At 44.2% G+C, this 19868-nt stretch overlaps 1 protein-coding gene across 1 annotated transcript in view; it reads left to right on the forward strand.

Annotated features, from left to right (window-relative positions):
• Positions 1-19868, forward strand: part of wdr54 (WD repeat domain 54) — a 53324-nt gene that overhangs the window by 9129 nt on the left and 24327 nt on the right. The window contains exons 4-5 of the mRNA XM_048600545.1: positions 9544-9600; positions 19551-19678. Of these exons, the coding sequence (XP_048456502.1) occupies positions 9544-9600; positions 19551-19678 (185 nt within the window). The remainder of the gene's footprint in view (positions 1-9543; positions 9601-19550; positions 19679-19868) is intronic.

Below are 19868 nucleotides of genomic sequence, written 5' to 3' on the forward strand. Positions count from 1 at the left end.
TAGTATCCTGGAATCTTTTACACCTAGGTGACAGATTCCACTTCTAACAGTGCAGTGTTCCTCAAAAGCAGCCATGTGTGCTATCTAGAAGATGCACTGCAGAAATTCACCAAAGATCTTTAAACAATACCTTCCACACCCACGAGTACTTCCATCTAGGAGGACAAAGGGCAGCAGATATATGGGAACACCACCACCTGCAAGTCCCGTCCCCAAGCCTCTCGCCATCCTCACTTGGAAATATATTGCCATTCCCTTAATGTTGCTGGGTTAAAATCTTGGAATTCCCTCCCGAAGGGCATTGTAGGTCAACCTACAGCAGGTGGACTGCAGCGGTTCAAGAAGGCAGCTCACCACCACCTTCTCAAGGGCAAATACAGACAGGCAATAAATGCTAGCCAGCCAGCGATGCCCACAGGCCATGACCGAATAAAATAAAAACTGCCTCTGTCAGAGCAGCTTTCCTTCAATACTGCCCTTTTGATATTGCAATATCCCGTCAATGCTACTTTTCTTTCAGGGCAGTTCTCCCTTAATACTGACAACATTAGGGCTGAGTTCCCTTAATTGTGGCTGTCTAACAAAGCAGTTCTTCCTCAAAGATAACAAGGTGTAGAGCTGGATGAACACAGCAGGCCAAGCAGCATCAGAGGAGCAGGAAGGCCGACGTTTCAGGCCTAGACCCTTCTTCAGAAATGGGGGAAGGGAAGGAGTCCTTTTCAGTCAGGGCAACACTCTAAAAATACTGAAGAGGATATTGATATTGATATTGACCCTCATCATATAGTTACTCTCAATACTGTTGTTTTGACATTGTAGTATTCCCTCAGTGCCCCCCTCCAACACGACAGTTTGCTGTTCTTACTACCCATTCATCTGACCAGTGCTACTTCACTGCTGCTTCTCCATCAGTGTTGATTTTAAAGGGCGATTCCTGATGACAGTTATGATTTGTAGTGTTTTTCTGATAGGTTATTGAGTTTAAGAAGTAGTTGTTTGGACGTGATAGTTGTTTTCTACTTAAAGTTCACAACTGTGACAACTGGGGATAGTTCACTGACACCAGAGGACAAGCAGGCAGATGGGGAGGAACATGTTGGTTTCACTAAAGTTGTGAAAGCAGCACCCTGCTCTTTAGCTGAGGACTTAGGTAGAACATAAAACTACCATATCTGCACTGACCATGATGCTATTCTAAACTAATGCCACCTGCCTGCTTGTGGTCCATATCCCTCAATTCCCTGCCTTTTCATGTGTCAATCTTAAACATTTTGCTGGGTCATCTTCCTACTTTTCTGAGCCATCTTCCATCTGGAAGACAACTCTCTGAAGACTGCCCTCTGAGCACACGTTGATTTCCCCTATTTCTAGGAGCAGGTAGCTTAGTCCGTGTCAATCAATTGTCTGAATTCTTTCGGCCATTGGCAACAGAGCAGCTCCTCATGACAATTGGTGACCATTGGCCCATTGTCCACCTTCACTTAGCACATAGAATATAGAATAGTACGGCACAGTACAGGCCCTTCAGCCCACGATGTTGTGCTGAACTTTTACCCGAAACCTAAGGTCTATCTAACTTCACCCGCTACCTTATACTATCATCCATAGGCCTATCTGATAGCCGCTTAAATGCCCCTAATGAGGCCGACTCCACTACCCTCTCCGACAATGCATTCCACGGCCCTACCACTCTCTGAGTAAAGAACCTACTTCTGACGTCTCCCCGATATCTATCTCTTTTCACTAAGTCCCCTTGTAAAAGCTACCTCCACCCGAGGAAAAAGTCTCTGGCTGTCTACTCTATCTACACCTCTGATCATTTTGTACACCTCTATCAAGTCACCTCTGATTCTTCGTCGTTCTAAAGAGAAAAGCCCTTGCTCTCTCAACCTTTCCACGTAAGACCTTCTCTCCATTCCAGGCAAGATCCTGGTAAATCTCTGCAGCTTTTCTAATGCTTCCACATCTTTCCTGTAATGAGGCAACCAGAACTGGACACAATACTCCAGATGTGGCCGAACCAGGCTTTTGTATAGCTGGAGCATAACTTCATGGCTCTTGAACTCAATCCCTCTATTAATGAAAGCTAACACACCATACGCCTTCTTAACAACTCTATCCATCTGGGTGGCAGCTTTCAGGGAACTGTGATCATGAACCCCAAGATCTCTCTGCTCCTCCACACTGCCAAGAATCTTTCCGTTAACCCTGTATTCTGCTTTCAAGTTTGTCCTTCCAAAATGAATCACCTCACACTTTGCAGGGTTAAACTCCATCTGCCACTTCTCAGCCCAACTCTGCATTCTATCAATGTCCCTTTGTAACCTAGAACAGCCCTCTGCACTGTCCACAACGTGACCCACCTTCGTATCGTCCGTGAACTTGCTAATCCACCCTTCCACTCCTTCATCCAAATCATTTACAAATGAAGGATAGTTTTCGTTCCTTCTAAGAGCAAAACCTTCTTATTTTCTCAAATATGGCACTCATAATAAGGTAGTGCAGTGCAAGAAAGTCTTTTGTTTATGCTGATAGAAGGCCAGTTTCTACTATAACATAATTAAATGGGTTTAATACTATGGGGCAATTCTTAATGTGGAATAGGAAGAGACCACAGTTTTAAAGGGGACACCAATTTCCAACTTCTGTACAGTGTCAGCATGGATTTGTGAGGGGTAGATCATGCCTCACAAACCTTATTGAATTCTTTGAAGAAGTGACCAAACACGTGGATGAAGGTAGAGCAGTGGATGTGGTATACGTGGATTTAAGTAAGGCGCTTGATAAGGTTCCCCATAGTAGACTCATGCAGAAGGTAAGGAGGCATGGGATAGGGGGAAATGTGGCAGATTGGATTCAGAATTGGCTGATCCTCAGAAGACGAAGGGTGGTAGTGGACGGAAAATATTCAACATGGTGCTCAGTTCCGAGTGGTGTACCACAAGGATCTGTTCTGGGTCCTCTTCCATTTGTGATTTTTGTAAATGATTTGAATGAAGGAGTGGAAGGGTGGATTAGTAAGTTCGCGGACTATACGAAGGTGGGTCGAGTTGTGGACAGTGCGGAGGGCTGTTCTAGGTTACAAAGGGACATTGATAGGATGCAGAGTTGGGCCGAGAAATGGCAGATGGAGTTTAACCCTGGAAAGTGTGAGGTGATTCATTTTGGAAGGACAAACTTGAAAGCAGAATACAGGGTTAACGGAAAGATTCTTGGCAGTGTGGAGAAGCAGAGGGATCTTGGGGTTCATGTTCACAGTTCCCTGAAAGCTGCCACCCAGGTGGATAGAGTTGTTAAGAAGGCGTATGGTGTGTTAGCTTTCATTAATAGAGGGATTGAGTTCAAGACCCATGAAGTTATGCTCCAGCTATGCAAAAGCCTGGTTCGGCTACGTCTGGAGTATTGTGTCCAGTTCTGATTGCCTTATTACAGGAAAGATGTGGAAGCATTGGAAAAGGTGCAGTGGAGATTTACCAGGTGCAGTGGAATGGAGGGAAGGTCTTACGAGGAAAGATTGAGAGAGCTAGGGCTTTTCTCTTTAGAACGACGAAGGATGAGAGGTGACTTGATAGAGGTGTACAAAATGATCAGAGGTATAGATAGAGTGGACAGCCAGAGACTTTTTCCTCGGGTGGAGGTAGCTTTTACGAGGGGGCATAGTTTTAAAGTGAGTGGAGGTAGATATCGGGGAGAAGTCAGAGGTAGGTTCTTTACTCAGAGAGTGGTCGGGGTGTAGAATGCATTGCTGGAGAGTGTAGTGGAGTCGGCCTCATTAGGGGTATTTAAGCGGCTATTAGATACTCCAAAGAGTTCCAGAGATGTAGAGGAAAAGATTGCAAAGATGATTCTGGATAGGAGCGAAAGTAACAGGGTAGTTGTTATGGGGGACTTTAACTTTCCAAATATTGACTGGAAACGCTATAGTTCAAGTACTTCAGATGGGTCAGTTTTTGTCCAATGTGTGCAGGAGGGTTTCCTGACACAGTATGTAGATAGGCCAACAAGAGGCGAGGCCGCATTGGATTTGGTACTGGGTAATGAACCAGGCCAGGTGTTAGATTTGGAGGTAGGTGAGCACTTTGGTGATAGTGACCACAGTTCGGTTACGTTTACTTTAGCGATGGAAAGGGATAGGTATATACTGCAGGGCAAGAGTTATAGCTGGGGGAAAGGCAATTATGAGGCGATTAGGCAAGATTTAGGATGCATAGGATGGAGAAGGAAACTGCAGGGGCTGGGCACAACTGAAATGTGGAGCTTGTTCAAGGAACAGCTACTGCGTGTCCTTGAGAAGTATGTACCTGTCAGGCAGGGAGGAAGTGGTCGAGCGAGGGAACCGTGGTTTACTAAAGAAGTTGAATCTCTTGTCAAGAGGAAGAAGGAGGCTTATGTAAAGATGAGGCGTGAAGGCTCAGTTCGGGCGCTTGAGAGCTACAAGTTAGCCAGGAAGGACCTAAAGAGAGAGCGAAGAAGAGCCAGGAGGGGACATGAGAAGTCGTTAGCAGGTAGGATCAAGGAAAACCCTAAAGCTTTCTATAGGTATGTCAGGAATAAAAGAATGACTTGAGTAAGATTAGGGCCAGTCAAGGACAGTAGTGGGAAGTTGTGTGTGGAGTCCGAAAAGATAGGAGAGGCGCTAAATGAATATTTTTCGTCAGTATTCACACAGGAAAAAGACAATGTTGTCGAGGAGAATACTGAGATACAGTCTATTAGACTAGACGGGATTGAGGTTCATAAGGAGGAGGTGTTAGCAATTCTGGAAGGTGTGAAAATAGATAAGTCCCCTGGGCCGGATGGGATTTATCCTCGAATTCTCTGGGAAGCTAGAGAGGAGATTGCAGAGCCTTTGGCTTTGATCTTTATGTCGTCATTGTCTTCAGGAATAGTGCCAGAAGACTGGAGACTAGCAAATGTTGTCCCCTTGTTCAAGAAGGGGAGTAGAGACAACCCTGGTAATTATAGACCAGTGAGCCTTACTTCGGTTGTGGGTAAAGTGTTGGAAAGGATTATAAGAGATAGGATTTCTAATCATCTAGAAAGGAATAATTTGATTAGGGATAGTCAACACGGTTTTGTGAAGGGTAGGTCGTGCCTCACAAACCTTATTGAGTTCTTTGAGAAGGTGACCAAACAGGTGGATGAGGGTAAAGCGGTTGATGTGGTGTATGTGGATTTCAGTAAAGTGTTTGATAAGGTTCCCCACAGTAGGCTATTGCAGAAAATACGGAGGCATGGGATTGAGGGTGATTTAGCGGTTTGGATCAGAAATTGGCTAGCTGTAAGAAGACAGAGGGTGGTGGTTGATAGGAAATGTTCATCCTGGAGTTCAGTTACTAGTGGTGTACCTCAAGGATTTGTTTTGGGGCCACTGCTGTTTGTCATTTTTATAAATGACCTGGATGAGGGCGTAGAAGGATGGGTTAGTAAATTTGCGAATGACACTAAAGTCGGTGGAGTTGTGAATAGTGCAGAAGGATGTTGCAGGTTACAGAGGGACATAGATAAGCTGCAGAGCTGGGCTGAGAGGTGGCAAATGGAGTTTAATGCGGAAAAGTGTGAGGTGATTCACTTTGGAAGGAGTAACAGGAATACAGAGTACTGGGCTGATGGTAAGATGCTTGGTAGTGTGGATGAGCAGAGAGATCTCGGTGTCCATGTGCATAGATCACTGAAAGTTGCCACCCAGGTTGATAGCGTTGTTAAGAAGGCGTATGGTATGTTAGGTTTTATTGGTAGAGGGATTGAGTTTCGGAGCCATGAGGTCATGTTGCAGCTGTACAAAACTCTGGTGCGGCCGCACTTGGAATATTGCGTACAGTTCTGGTCACCGCATTATAGGAAGGATGTGGAAGCGTTGGAAAGGGTGCAGAGGAGATTTACCAGGATGTTGCCTGGTATGGAGGGAAGATCTTATGAGGAAAGGCTGAAGGACTTGAGGCTGTTTTCGTTAGAGAGAAGAAGGTTAAGAGGTGACTTAATAGAGACATACAAGATGATCAGAGGATTAGATACGGTGGACAGTGGGAGCCTTTTTCCTCGGATAGTGATGGCCAGCACGAGGGGACATAGCTTTAAATTGAGGGGTGATAGTTTTAGGACAGATGTCAGAGGTAGGTTCTTTACTCAGAGAGTAGTAAGGGCGTGGAATGCCCTGCCTGCAAAAGTAGTAGACTTGCCAACTTCTAGGGCATTTAAATGGTCATTGGATAAACATATGGATGATAATGGAATAGTTTAGGTTAGATGGGCTTCAGATTGGTTTCACAGGTCGGCGCAACATCGAGGGCCGAAGGGCCTGTACTGTGCTGTACTGTTCTATGTTCTATGTTTCCTCAATATTAACCCTCTGTTTGGACAGCTGTCCCTCACTACTGCGCCTCCGATAATGCTGTAATCCCCTCCCTGGAATCCCTTTCCATAATAGTGCTGTGTGTATTCCGAAAGCAAATGGAATGCAGCGGTTCAAGAAAGCAGCTCAATACCACCTTCTCAAGGGCAACTGAGAATGTGCTATAAATTAGAATTAGAATTAGATTTATTGTTACGTGATCCCACTCCCTTACCAATCCAGTTTAAATCCTCCCTTGCTAGTGATGCGGAGTGGGGGAGGCGGGGGTTCCTCAACAACTGGGAGGCATGTACGAGGCTGGAAGGAAATACAATAATCAGAAATAACAAGTTGAAGAGACAGGTCAAGCTGGAACAGGACAGGGAACGAGGAAAACCTGTTGGATTAAGTTGCATCTATTTCAATGCAAGAGGGCTGACAGGTAAGGCTGATGAACTCATGGTGTTGATAGGTATGTGGGACTGGGCTATTATAGCCATTACTTAAACATGGCTAAGGGAGGGACAGGACTGGCAGTTTAATGTGCTCAGGTACAGGTGCTTTAGGCAGGACAGAGGTGGAGGAAAGAGGGGAGTGGGAGTTGCATTTTTGATTAAGGGGAGTATCACAGCAGTAGTCAGAGATGAAATAACTGAGGGACCATCCAGTGAGGCTTCTTGCATGGAGCTAAGAAATAAGAAGTGGGTGGTGATGTTATTGGAGTTGTACTATCAGCCCCCAAATAGTCAACAGGAATTAGAGGAACAAAATGCATGGAAATTGGAGAGCCTGGAAGGAGCAATGAGGTTGTCATAGCCTCACAAATTTGTTAGATTTGTTAAATTTTTAAATTTTCCTAACATAGACTGGGACTGCCATGGTGTTAAGGATGTAGATGGGGTGGAATTTGTTAAATGTGTTCAGGAAATTTTCCTTAAGCAGTATGCAGAGTGTCCTACTTGGGACGAGGCAAAACTCAACCTACTCTTGGGAAATAGGGCAGGACAGGTGACTGAGGTGACAGTGGGGGAGCACCTTGGGACCAGTGACCATAGTTCCATTAATTTTAAAATAGTTATGGAGAAGGACAAAACAGGTCCACTGGTTCGAGTTCTAAATGAGGCAAGGCGAATTTTGATGGAATTGGGATCTTGCAGGGGTTGATTGGAGTAGTTTGTTTGCAGGCAAAGGATCCTCTGGCAAGTGGGAGGCCTTTAAAAGTGTGATAGCTAGAATTCAAGGTCTGTGTGTTCCTGAGAGGGTGAAGGGCAAGGTTGTCAGGAGTAGGGAATCCTGGATGGCAAGAGATATTGAGGCTTTGACCAGAAAAAAGGAGGCATGGCTCAGGAGCAGGCAGCTGGGATCAAGGGAATCCCTGGAGATAAACAGGGCATACAGGAATTTACAGAAGAAGGAAGTCCACACGGTAAAAAGGAGGCACTAGATATCTTTGGCTGAGAAGATTAAGGTGAATCCAAAGAGGTTCTTTAAGTATATTAAAGAAAAAAGAATAACTAGAGAAAGAATAGGACCCCTCAAGAGCCAAAGTGGACATGTATGTGTGTAACCACAGGAGATGGGCGAGGTCCTCAATGAATATTTCTCCTCTGAGTTTAATGTGGAGTCGACATGAGAACTTGAGGAAGTTCGTGGCAATATCTTGGAGACAGTCCTTATCACAGTAGAGGACATGTTGGAAGTATTAAACATATGAAGGTGGATAAATCTCCTGGTTCTAATCAGATATATCCAAGATATCCTGCAAGAGGCTAGAGAAGAAATGCAGGGGCTCTGGCTGACAGATTTGCATCATTGTTAGCCATGGATGAAGTCCTGGAAGACTGGAGGGTAGTGAGTGTTGTGCCCTTGTTCAAGGTCTGCAAAGAAAAACCTGGGAATTACAGACCAGTAAGCTTAACATCTTGTGTGGTTAAGTTACTTGAGAAGATTTTGAGGGATAAGATGTACATGCATTTGGAAAAACAGGGTTTGATTAGTAGTCAGAATGAGAGTTCATGCCTCATAAATTTGTTAGAGTTCTTTGATGAAGTGACCAAGATGGTTGATGAGGGCAGGGCGGCAAATGGATTTCAGTAAGGCCTTTGATAAGGTTCTACATGGAAGGCTGCTCTGGAAGGTTAGATTGCATGAAATCCAGAGACAGCTGGCAATTGAATACACAGTTAGCTTGATGGTAGGAAAAAGGGAGTAATAGTGGAAGGATGTTTATCTGACTGGAGGCCTGTGACTAGTGGTGTGCCTCAGGGTTCGGTGCTGGGCCTATTGCTATTTGTTTTCTATATCAATAATTCTTGTTAGTATAAAGTAGTAAATAAGAAATAAAGTTAAAAGTTCCAAATAATGGAATATTCTTTAGCTATAGGTCTGTGGTTGCTCCATTCTGGACTTTCACCATGCGATCTAAATCTCTGTCCCATGCTGGGTTGATCTCTTGATCTTTTGGCCTCTGCACTGCTGACTCACCAGGCCACTAGAATCCTGCTGTGGCATCACTCTGGGCCCCTAGGCTCTTCCACGATTTCACCAACTGCCAGAGTTCTGCCCGGGCACACTAACCTCCTTGTGGCCAACCAGCGAAGCCCTCGCTCTCGGCCCCCAACCGCTGCTGTCGCTGCCGTTGCCTCCACGAACTGGCTCCCTCTAGAAAAAGCTAAAAAGAACTTTAAAAAAACGGCAGAGAAAAAGCGGGAAAAGAAAGAAAGAAAATGGGTCAGAGCGGACAAGCTCATGGAAGAGCTCCAGCTCAGGAGTCCTACTCTACTGCCATCTTAGATTTTTGAATAACACAAACAATGCTTGCTCTGCCAGTCTAGCCCACATCCCCTGAATGACATTTTATTTTTAAAAAGAACTGTCTCTCAGCCAGGGCAGTGATTCCTCAGTACTACCCTCCAAACGGCCAGTTCATACAACATGGGATGTTTTGAAGTAAAGTACAGTATTACAGCAATACAATTGAATTTTCCTTATACTGGTTTAAATTCTAGCTCCCTAGTCTCCTCACTCAGTGAGTGATGATGTTTTTGAAATTTGGATATGAAAAGGATCTGAACTAGTGGAAAGATTGACATTCACTGAGTGGACTGGAGATGTACGTACCATACAGAGCAGGTTATGTGCAATGGCTCATTCCTGGACCAAGACACTATGATGGAGGAGAATTCCATTCTTTGCCTTTTTCCATTTCCCAGCAGAGGCTGTGTTTGCACGAGGAATCGCAGCTACAAAGAGCAACTATATCTGTGTGGGTGAGTACTGAACTTGGAATTGTACGTGAATTATAATAGTGGAATCAGTCCATCTGGTTCAGTTAGTTAGTGTTGTTTGTGATGAATATTCATACTATGTTATTATTAATGTTTGGTAACTTGGGTTTCTTAGTGAAGTGATCTGAGGCTTCAACTTTGATTTGTATTTTTATTTTGTTATGAAAGGAAGACCATAATTTTAGTGTAATGTTTGAATTTTGTGAGGGTACAGGCTTACATAGAAACGTAGAAAATAGGTGCAGGAGTAGGCAATTTGGCCCTTCAAGCCTGCACCACCATTACATTCTCCACCATGCTTGACCCTCTGTCGCTTCACATTTCAGAAGGTTATTCGTGTCCTCCTTAGTAAAGACAGATCCGTATTATTTGTTCAACTGGTCTGTTACCTCGTTAAAAACCGAAAGAACTGCAGATGCTGTAAATCAGTAACAAAAACAGAGGTTTATGGAAAAGCTCAGCAGGTCTGGCAGCGTCTGTGAAGAAAAAATCAGAGTTAACGTTTAGGGTTCGGTGACCCTTCCCCAGAACTGACGGTAGCTGGGAAAACGTCAGTTTATATGCAGAAAATAGGGAGGGGGATGGTTAGGGTGTAAACGATGGGATAGAGCCCAAAATGAGAGAAGAACAGTTGGACAAAGGAGTTGATAACAATTTGGCTGGGAGGGTGAATAGTTGTTAATGGGGTCTAGCAGTTTAGTGACTAACAACAGGTGGTGTGTAATGGCAGATTATGAACATAGAACATGGAACAGTACAGCACAGTACAGGCCCTTCGGCCGACGATGTTGTGCCAACCTATTATCCCACTAAGATCAATCTACCCTGCATACCCTATATTTTACTATCATCCATGTGCCCATCCAAGAGTCGCTTAAAAGTCTCTGAAGTATCAGACTCCACTACCACTGCTGGCAGCACATTCCACACACCCACCACTCTCTGTGTGAAGAACCAACCTCTGACATCTCCCCTATACCTTGTTTTCTGAAGAAGGCTCTAGACCTGAAACATCAGCTTTCTAGCTCCTCTGATGCTGCTTGGCCTGCTGTGTTCATCCAGCTCTACACCTTGTTATCTCAGATTCTCCAGCATCTGCAGTTCCTACTATCTCTCTAACCTTAAAATTATGCCCCCTCGTAATAGTCATTTCCGCCCTGGGAAAAAGTCTCTGACTATCCACTCTATCTATGTCCTTCATCATCTTGTAAACCTCTATCAAGTCACCTCTCATCCTTCTTCGCTGCAATGAAAAAAGCCCTAGCTACCTCAACTTTTCCTCATAAGACCTACCCTCCAGTCCAGGCAGCATCCTGGTAAATCTTCTCTGCACCCTCTCTAAAGCTTCCACATCTTTCCTGTAATGAGGTGGCCAGAACTGAACACAATATTCCAAGTGTGATAACAAGGCCTGGTGTGTGGGGTAGCGGGCTAGGACATGGGAGAGTTTAGGCCCTGAAATTGTTGAACTCGATATTGAGTCTGGTGAGCTAGGAAGCTATGTGATAACACTCGACTGGACTCCCTCTGGATCTCTGCATCCTCATGACAGTTCACCCTCCTAGCCAACTTGGTATCATCTGCAAACTTTGAGATGTTACATTTTGTTCCCTCACCCAAATCATTAATATATATTGTAAATAGCTGGAGTCCCAGCACTGATCCCTGTGGTACCCCTCTAGTTACTGCCTGCCAATTTGAAAAGGACCCATTAATTCCTACTCTTTGTTTCCTCTCTGGCAACCAGTTTTCTATCCATCTTAGTACACTTTCCCCAATCACATGCATTTTATTCTTGCGCTATAATCTTTTTGGGGGACTTTGTCAACGCTTTCTGAAAGTCCAAATATACCACATCGACTGGCTCTCCCTTGTCACGGCTACTAGTTACCTCTTCATAAAATTGCAACAGATTTGTCAAGCATGATTTCCCATTCATAAATCCATACTGACTGTATCTGATCGTGCCACTGCTTTCTAAATGCTCAGCTATAAAGACTTTGATAATGGATTCGAGAATTTTCCCCACTACCGATGTTAGGCTTACTGGCCTGTAATTTCCTGTTTTCTCTCTGCCTCCCTTTTTGCCTATTGGAGTGACATTGCATTCTCCAACATTTTTGGTATCTGATTTGTGTCCTCTTTTATGAAGACAGAACCAAAGTATGTATTCAGTTGCTCAGCCATTTCTTTGTCCCCTATTATGCGTTACCCATTTTTGTCTGTAGGGGACCCACATTTGTCTTCACCAATCTCTTTCTGTTCACGTACTTATAGAAACTCTTAGTGTCAATCTTTACATTCCCTGCAAGCTTAAGTTTGTACTGTATTTTCCACTTGTTAATCAATCCCTTGGTCCTTCTTTGCTGAATTCGAATGTGCTCCCAATTCTCAGGTATATTATTTTTCTTGGCCAATCTTCATGCTTCTTCCTTGGATCTGATATTATCTCCAATTTCCTTTGTAAGCCATGGATTGGCCCTCTTACCCATTTTGCTTTTGTGCCAAACAGTAATAAACAGTTGTTGCAGTTTCTGCATGTGTTTCTTGAGTGTTTCCCATTGCCTATCCACTGTCATCCCTTTAAGAAAATCTCCCCAATCTATCAAGCCAACTCACGCCTCATATCTTCATAGTTTCCTTTATTAAGATTCAGCACCTTAGTCTCTGAATCAATTACCTCACTCTCCAACTTTATAAAAAAAAATTCCATCATGTTATGGTCACTCATCTCCGTGGGGTCTTGCACAGCTTGACTGGCAATGATTCCCTTCTCATTACACAGTACCCAGTCGAAGATGGCCTGCTCTAGTTGGTTCCTCCACATATTGGTCAGGAAGACCATCCTGTATACACTCCAGAAATTCCTCCTCCACGGCACTGTGGCTAATTTGATTTGCCCAGTCTATATGCAGGTTAAAATCACCCATATTCACCAATATTCCCTTATCACATGCATCTCTAATTTCCTGTTTAATGCCATTCCCAACATCACCAATGCAGTTTGGGGGTCTATATATGACACCCACTAATGTTTTTTTGCCCCTTGGCATTTCTCAACTCTACCCGTACAGACTCCACATTGTCGGAGCTAATATCCTTTCTCACTATTATGATAATTTCCTCTTTAACCAGCAATGCAACTCCACCACCTATTCCTTGTTGTCTGTCCTTCCTAAACACTGAATACCCTGGGACATCCAGTTCCTATCCCTGGTCACCCTGCAGCCATGTCTCCGTAATCCCAATTATATCGTACCCGTTTACATCTATCTGCATGATTAACTATCTTTCATTGCACCTCGCATTAAGGCACAAAGCCTTTAAGTGTGTCTTTTTAACATTGTTTGTCTCGCTCTTATTTTTCTCAATAGCCCTGTTTGAATTTTGTCTTTGGTTTCTCTGCATAACACTTTTCTTATTGCCTTTTTTACCTTTCGTTTTTGTCCTTGCTCCCTTCTCTGACTCCTTACATAGATTCCCATTCCCCTGGCATATTAGTTTAAATCCTCCTCAATAGCTCTAGCAAACATTCTCCCTAGGACATCAGTCCCAGTCCTGCCTAGATGTAACCTATCCAATTTTTACAGGTCTCACCTCTCCCAAAACCGGTCCCAATGCCCCAGGAATCTGAAACCTTCCCCCTGACACTATCTTTACAGTCATATAGTCATCTGATATATCCTGTCAGTTCTCCTCTGACTGGTACGTGGAACCTGTAGTAATCTGAGATCACTACCTTTGAGATCCAGTTTCTTAACTTTCTTCCTAGCTCCCTGTGTTCTGCTTTTAGGACCTCATCCCTTTTTTAGCTAGTGTTGTTTGTACCGATGTGTACCATGGCCACTGGCTGTTCACCCTCCCCCTCCAGAATGCCCTGTACCCAAACATAGAACATCAAACAGTCCAGCACAGTACAGGCCCTTTGGCCCACGATGTTGTGCCGACCTATTATCCTACTCTAAGATCAAACTACCCTGCATACCGTACATTTTACTATCATAGTACCACTCCAAGACATCCTTGACCCTAGCACTAGGGAGGCAACATACCATCCTGGAGCTTGTGGCCAAAGAAACACCTGTCTATTCCCCTTGCAATTCAGTCCCCTATAACTATTGCCCTGGCACACTTTTTACCCCTTCCCTCTGCAGCAGAACCAACCATGGTACAACATGTTTGGCTGCTGCTGCTTTCCCCTGAGAGGTCATTCCCCTCAACACTATCCAAAACAATATATCTGTTTTACAGGGGAATGGCCACTGGAGATTCCTGCACTACCTGCCTATCTCTCTTACTCTGCCTGATGGTCACCCATTCCCTTCCTGCCTGCAGTGTGACCACCTTTCTGTATGTGCTGTCCACAATATTCTCCGCCTTGTGGATGCTCCACAGTGTCCCCAGCCCCCCGCTCCTGCTCTGAAAGTTGAGCTTCCAGAAGCTGTAGCTGGAGACACTTCCTGCACACATGCTGACTGGGGGACTGGAACTGTCCCCAGCCTGCCACATGGAGCAAGAGGAGCGAACCAAGACCTTGAACTCTCCTGCCATGGTTTACCTCCTAAAATTAAACCTTGGAGAGTACTTTATGTTCGATAAAATCAAATCCAGCCACCCATGGCCCTTCTTTCCTGTACTACCCTTACAGATTAGAAGCCAAAATAAAGTACTATAAACGATACGTGCCTTACCCACTACTTCAACCCAACCGCCAATCAATATCTTTGCAGCCCTCCACTGGATGCTTGTCTACTCTCCAACTTGGAGGGTGTTTCGCTGAGGTCCTCCTTTTGGCAATGATAACTGCGCCGATGCAAATCTTCACCCCAACTGCCAATCAGCATCTTTGGAGTCCTATTAAAGTTTCCAGCTTAAATAATAATACAGAGCATATGGAAAGGGTCAGGAATTTAATTTCAGGGGCAGCTATGAGAAGGGGATGGGTGTGGTGGGTGTTCAACATAGGACTGAGTGTGTTGTACTAAAATGTGCGCAGTGTATGGAACAAGGTACTTGACCTTGTAGTACACATTGAAATTAGTAGGTACGGTGTTGGAAGTGAAGGAACCCCTAGAGAGCAGTGACTATAATATGATCAAAACTACCCTGCAGTTTGAGAGGAAGACGCTGAAATCACAGAGTCATGGCTACAAGGGAACCAGAGCTGAAAACTAAATATCCAAGGATACAGAGGGGACAGAGTTGCCTTGTCAAATGAAATCAATAGCAAGAAGGAATATAGGGTCAGAAGATGTAAAATCTGTTTCGGCAGAGTTGAGGAACTGCAAGGAAAAAAAATCCCTAATAGAAGTTATGTACATGCCTCCTAGCAATAGTCAGGATGTGCGCCAGAAAATAAATCAGGTGATAGAAAAGATATGTAAGAAAGGCACTACTGCAATAGGCATGGAAGACTCAGTGTGCAGATTGACTGGGAAAATCAGGTTGGTAGCAGATCCTGAGAAAAGGAATTTGTGGAAATGTTTATGAGATGATATTTGTGGAGCAGTTTGTGGTCAAACCCGCCAGGGAACAAGCAGTTGTGGATTTAGTGATGTATAATGAGGCAGATACCAGGGGAACTGAAAGTGAAGGAACCCCTAGGGAGCAGTGACTATAATAAAATCGAAACCGCCCTGCAATTTGAGAGGAAGAAGCTGAAATCAGATGTAATGTATTACAATAGAGTAAAAGAAACTGCAAAGAAATGAGGGAGGAGCTGGCCAAAGTTGATTGGAAGGGGAACCTCGCAAGGAAGATGACGGAGCGGTAATGGCAGGGGTTTCTAGGGGTAATTTGGGAGGCACAGCAGAAATTCATCCCAAGGAAGAAGCGTACTGAGGGGAGGATAAGGCAATCATGTCTGAAATCAGGGACAGCGGAAAGCCAAAAGTAAAAGCATACAATGCCATGAAGATTGGTGGGAAGCCTTTAAAAACCAGCAGAGAACAACTAAAATAGCAATAAGGTGGGGAGAAGATGAAACACGAGGGTAAGTTAGGTTGTAATATAAAGGAAGATTACAAAAGTTTTTTTAGACATCTAAAAGTTAAGAGGTGCAAGCGTGAACACTGGAAAATGAGACTGGAGAAGTAGTAATATGGAGCTAGGAAGTGGCAGAGGAACTGAATAGATACTTTGCATCAAATTTAATGGTGGAAGGCACAAATAACATACCAGAATTTCAACAGAGTTGGGGGCAGAAGTGAGTGTAGTGGCCATCATGAAGGAGAAGGTATTGGAGAAGCTGAAAGGTCTGAGGTAGATAAATCACCGCACCAGATGGACTGACTACTCCCCAGGGTTCTGAAGGAGATAGCTGAGGAGATTGTGGAGGTATTGGTGGTGATCTGTTATGAATTGCTGGAGTCAGTGAGAGTCCCAGAGGACTGGAAAATGGCTAATGTAACACCCTGTTTAAGAAGGGAGGGTGTCAGAAGACAGGAAATTAAAGTCCAGTTAGCCTTACCTCGATCTTTGGTAAGATTTTAGAGTCAATTTTTAAAGATGAGATTGCAGAGTATTTGGAATTGCATGGTAAAATGGGGCCTAGTCAGTATGGTTTCATCAAGGAGAAGTCATACCTGACAAATCTTACAATTTTTTTTTGGAGATAATGAGGAAGTTAGACAAAGGAGAGCAGTGGACGTGATTTATTTGGATTTCTGGAAGGCCTGTGACAAGGTGCTGTACAACACGCTGCTGAATAAGAAGAGCCATTGGCGTTACTGGTATGGATAGAAGATTGGCTGACTGGCAGAAGGCAGAGAGTGGGGATAAATGGATGTTTTTCAGGATGGCAGCCAGTGACCAGTGGATTTCTGCAAAGGTCAATGTTGGGACCACAGCTATTCACGTTATGCATTAATGATCTGAACGAAGGAACTGAGGGCGTTATTGCTAAGTTTGCAGATGACACAAAGCTGAGTGGAGGGACAGAGATTGTTGAATAGAATAGGATATCCTTCATGTCATGTGTACTCCATTGTAGAAGTACAGTGAAAAGCTTTTACAATGTCTGCCTCTTATGGCGCCATCTTAGGTACAAGTACCAAGAAAGAAATCTTGGATACAAAAGAGGAATAAAATGTAGTTACATTACTTTACAGAGTTTAAAAAGTAAGTTAGATATAAGACATCATTAAAGGATTAACTTTACAACCAAGTCAAATAATTTCAAAGAAAAATTACATTGTAGCAGCTTAGTGCAGGTCTTCCGCACATGGTCTGACAACCTGCACCAGACTGTAGTCCAACAGCTGCCCCCGCTCCACTCCAAGCCTCCAGTCCGCTCTGTGCTAGCACTCAGTTACTCCAAGGTACGTTCCAGGACTGCCTCCCCCGCGCTAGTCTCTGCCTGGGACTCGCTGCCTGCGCGCCACTCCCGCTGCCCACATAGAACATAGAACATAGAACGTTACAGCGCAGTACAGGCCCTTCGGCCCTCGATGTTGCGCCGACCTGTGAAACCAATCTGAAGCCCATCTAACCTAAACTATTCCATTATCATCCATATGTTTATCCAATGACCATTTAAATGCCCTTAAAGTTGGCGAGTCTACTACTTTTGCAGGCAGGGCATTCCACGCCCTTACTACTCTCTGAGTAAAGAACCTACCTCTGACATCTGTCCTATATCTATCACCCCTCAATTTAAAGCTATGTCCCCTCGTGCTAGCCATCACCATCCGAGGAAAAAGGCTCCCACTGTCCACCCTATCTAATCCTCTGATCATGCTGCTCTGGGCACTCGTTGCCCATGCTTGCTGCTGCTCCAGGCTTTGCCTCCGGGGCTAAGGGGAGAGAGATAAAAAAGAAAAAGAACAGGCAGAGCAGAGGAGCTCTAGCAGGAGCATTTTACTCTGCTACCAGGGAGGCTGCAGAAGGACTTGGGCAGGCTAGGAGAGTGGAAAAAGAAATGGGAACTGGAATACAGTGTGGGAAACTGATGTTATTGAATTGAATCATTTATTATCACGTGTATTCAATGTAAAAATAGTGAAAAGTTTGTATCTTTGCCATACATATACAGCGCCATTCACTTTAACTTAGAATAAGATGAAAGAGAACTTAGGAGAGTCCAACTTTCCTGTCCATTGCTGCAGTTCCACTCGGGGCTTTCCAGCTCATGCCATGCCTCCGCCAGAGCCCTGCTCTGGGCTTTCCAGCGCTCGCCATGCCTCCGCCACAGCCTGGCTCCGGGCTTTCCAGCCCACACCATGCCACTGCCAACGTCTTGCTCCGGGCTGCCTTACCGGCCCATCTTGGCTGCTTCACGAGTTTGCTGTCGCCGCCGCTGCCTCATTGACTCAATCTCACCATTGCTGCCTCACTGGCCCTGTTCTCGCTGGCCCACTCTTGATCTGCTGCCATTGCTCCGGCCCACGCTTGATCCACCGTCGCTGCAGGTCACAACCTGCGCGTTCAGCTCCTGCCACGTGATTCCCAGTCTCAACCCAGCTCCTTCCTGACTCCTTGGGTAGGTTGTACTTTGGTAGGGAGAATAGAGAAGTAGACTATTTCTAAATGGGAAAAGACTTTGAAAATCTAAAACACAAAGGGACTAAGATTAAGAGGAATTTCTTTCAGCCAGGTAGTGGTGAATCTGTGGAACTCATTGACACAGAAAGCTGTGGGGGCCAAGTCATTTAGTGTATTTAAGACAGAGATAGGTAGCTTCTTAATTAGTAAGGGCATCAAGGGTTACAGGGAGAATGGGGTTGAGAAATGTGTCAGCCATGTTCGAGTGAAGGAGCAGACTCAATAGGCTGAATGGTCTAATTCTGCTTCTGTATGTTGTTATCTAATAATTGTCCTGTGACTCAAGGAGATAGAAAGGCAAAACTATCCAGAAGCTGTGCAGTTTCAATGAGAATGGAAATGGCGGTATAGCAGTCTCCAAAACAATCAAGATGGAGGAAAATATTACTAGGTTTAGGAAGAAACCTCAGAAACCAAGAAGTGCTAGAAACTGAGGGTATGGAAATCCCTGAAAGTGTTCAGAGGTCAGAATGAAAAATACTCCAGAAACTAATTACAACCATTCTAACCGAGCAAGCAATTTTGTTGTGAAGACAGGTGACTCTTCACTGAGGTTTGTTTGCCAATAAGGTTGTTGTTGAGGGTAATAGGGTGAAATTTTATTTCCAATATTTGTAATAAAACCATTTCAGATCCTTCATGTGCACTACAAAGTAGAGTTTTTTTTTCTTTTTGTGTTTAATAAACTTTAATTTTCTTTTGTTATAAAAGAACATTGGCAGCCTCTTGTGAGCATGATCAGTGAATAACCACTATGGTAAACAAGTTACAAATATAATGCATGGAAAAACAGTGGCCAAGTGTTACTGGACTAGTATAAGACCATAAGACAAAGGAGCAGAAGCAGGCTATACAGCCCATCGAGTCTGGTCTGCCATTCAATGAGATCATGACTGAGGGCAGTAGTGAGAAGTGACTGAGGAGGATTCTGGGAGAAGTCAGCTTGTTCATCGCAACTGAGGAGGAGATTGCAGAAGACCTGATGTCAAAAGATGCAAATGCAACAAGGTAGACTGGTAAAGGCAAGGTCAAGTTGACTTTCTCTTTTTCGTTCTCAAACTGCTGTTGACGATGGACTTTCAAGTTCCTCACCCAGACTGCATTGTGTGCCCATGCCACCCTCAGTATTTCTAAGTCGTTCCACTATACTGGTGCTGTATAACATGATGAAGAGATAATGTTGGGATCAGACAGCATCTGTCAAGAACAAAGAAGTTAATGCTTTGAATATACAAATTCTGCAGGTAATGTCTCTTCAGACATTGTGTTACCTGCTGGCATTCCCCATATTCTTCAATATTGACTCAGTTTGCAACCTGCAGCATTTCATACTTTATTCTCTAACTTCTGCGTTCCTGAGACATCCTGAGTGTGTGTTCCTCTCATTACAGGCATCTCAATGGGATCAATCCTAGTCTTCAATGTTCCCCCAAAAGGAACGAACATCACTGTGTCTGAAGTACTTGAACAGCACAGGGACCCCATCACTGACATCGCATGTGATTGCTCTGAAAATAAGGTGACCTTGCAGTCATAGATGTGAAACCTTTAGGAACTTTTTAATGCTGTGTCAAGTAAGAGCAACATACATTATACACTACAGATGTTACAATTTATATTAATGACTTGGAGGAAGTAAATGTGCTGTAGCCTAATTGGCAGATGACACAAAAATAGGTGGAAAGGCAGGTTGTGAGAGGAATTCAAAC

The sequence above is a fragment of the Rhincodon typus genome, chromosome 1 (genome assembly GCF_021869965.1).
Source record: "Rhincodon typus isolate 14 chromosome 1, sRhiTyp1.1, whole genome shotgun sequence".
Taxonomy (NCBI): Eukaryota; Metazoa; Chordata; class Chondrichthyes; order Orectolobiformes; family Rhincodontidae; genus Rhincodon; species Rhincodon typus.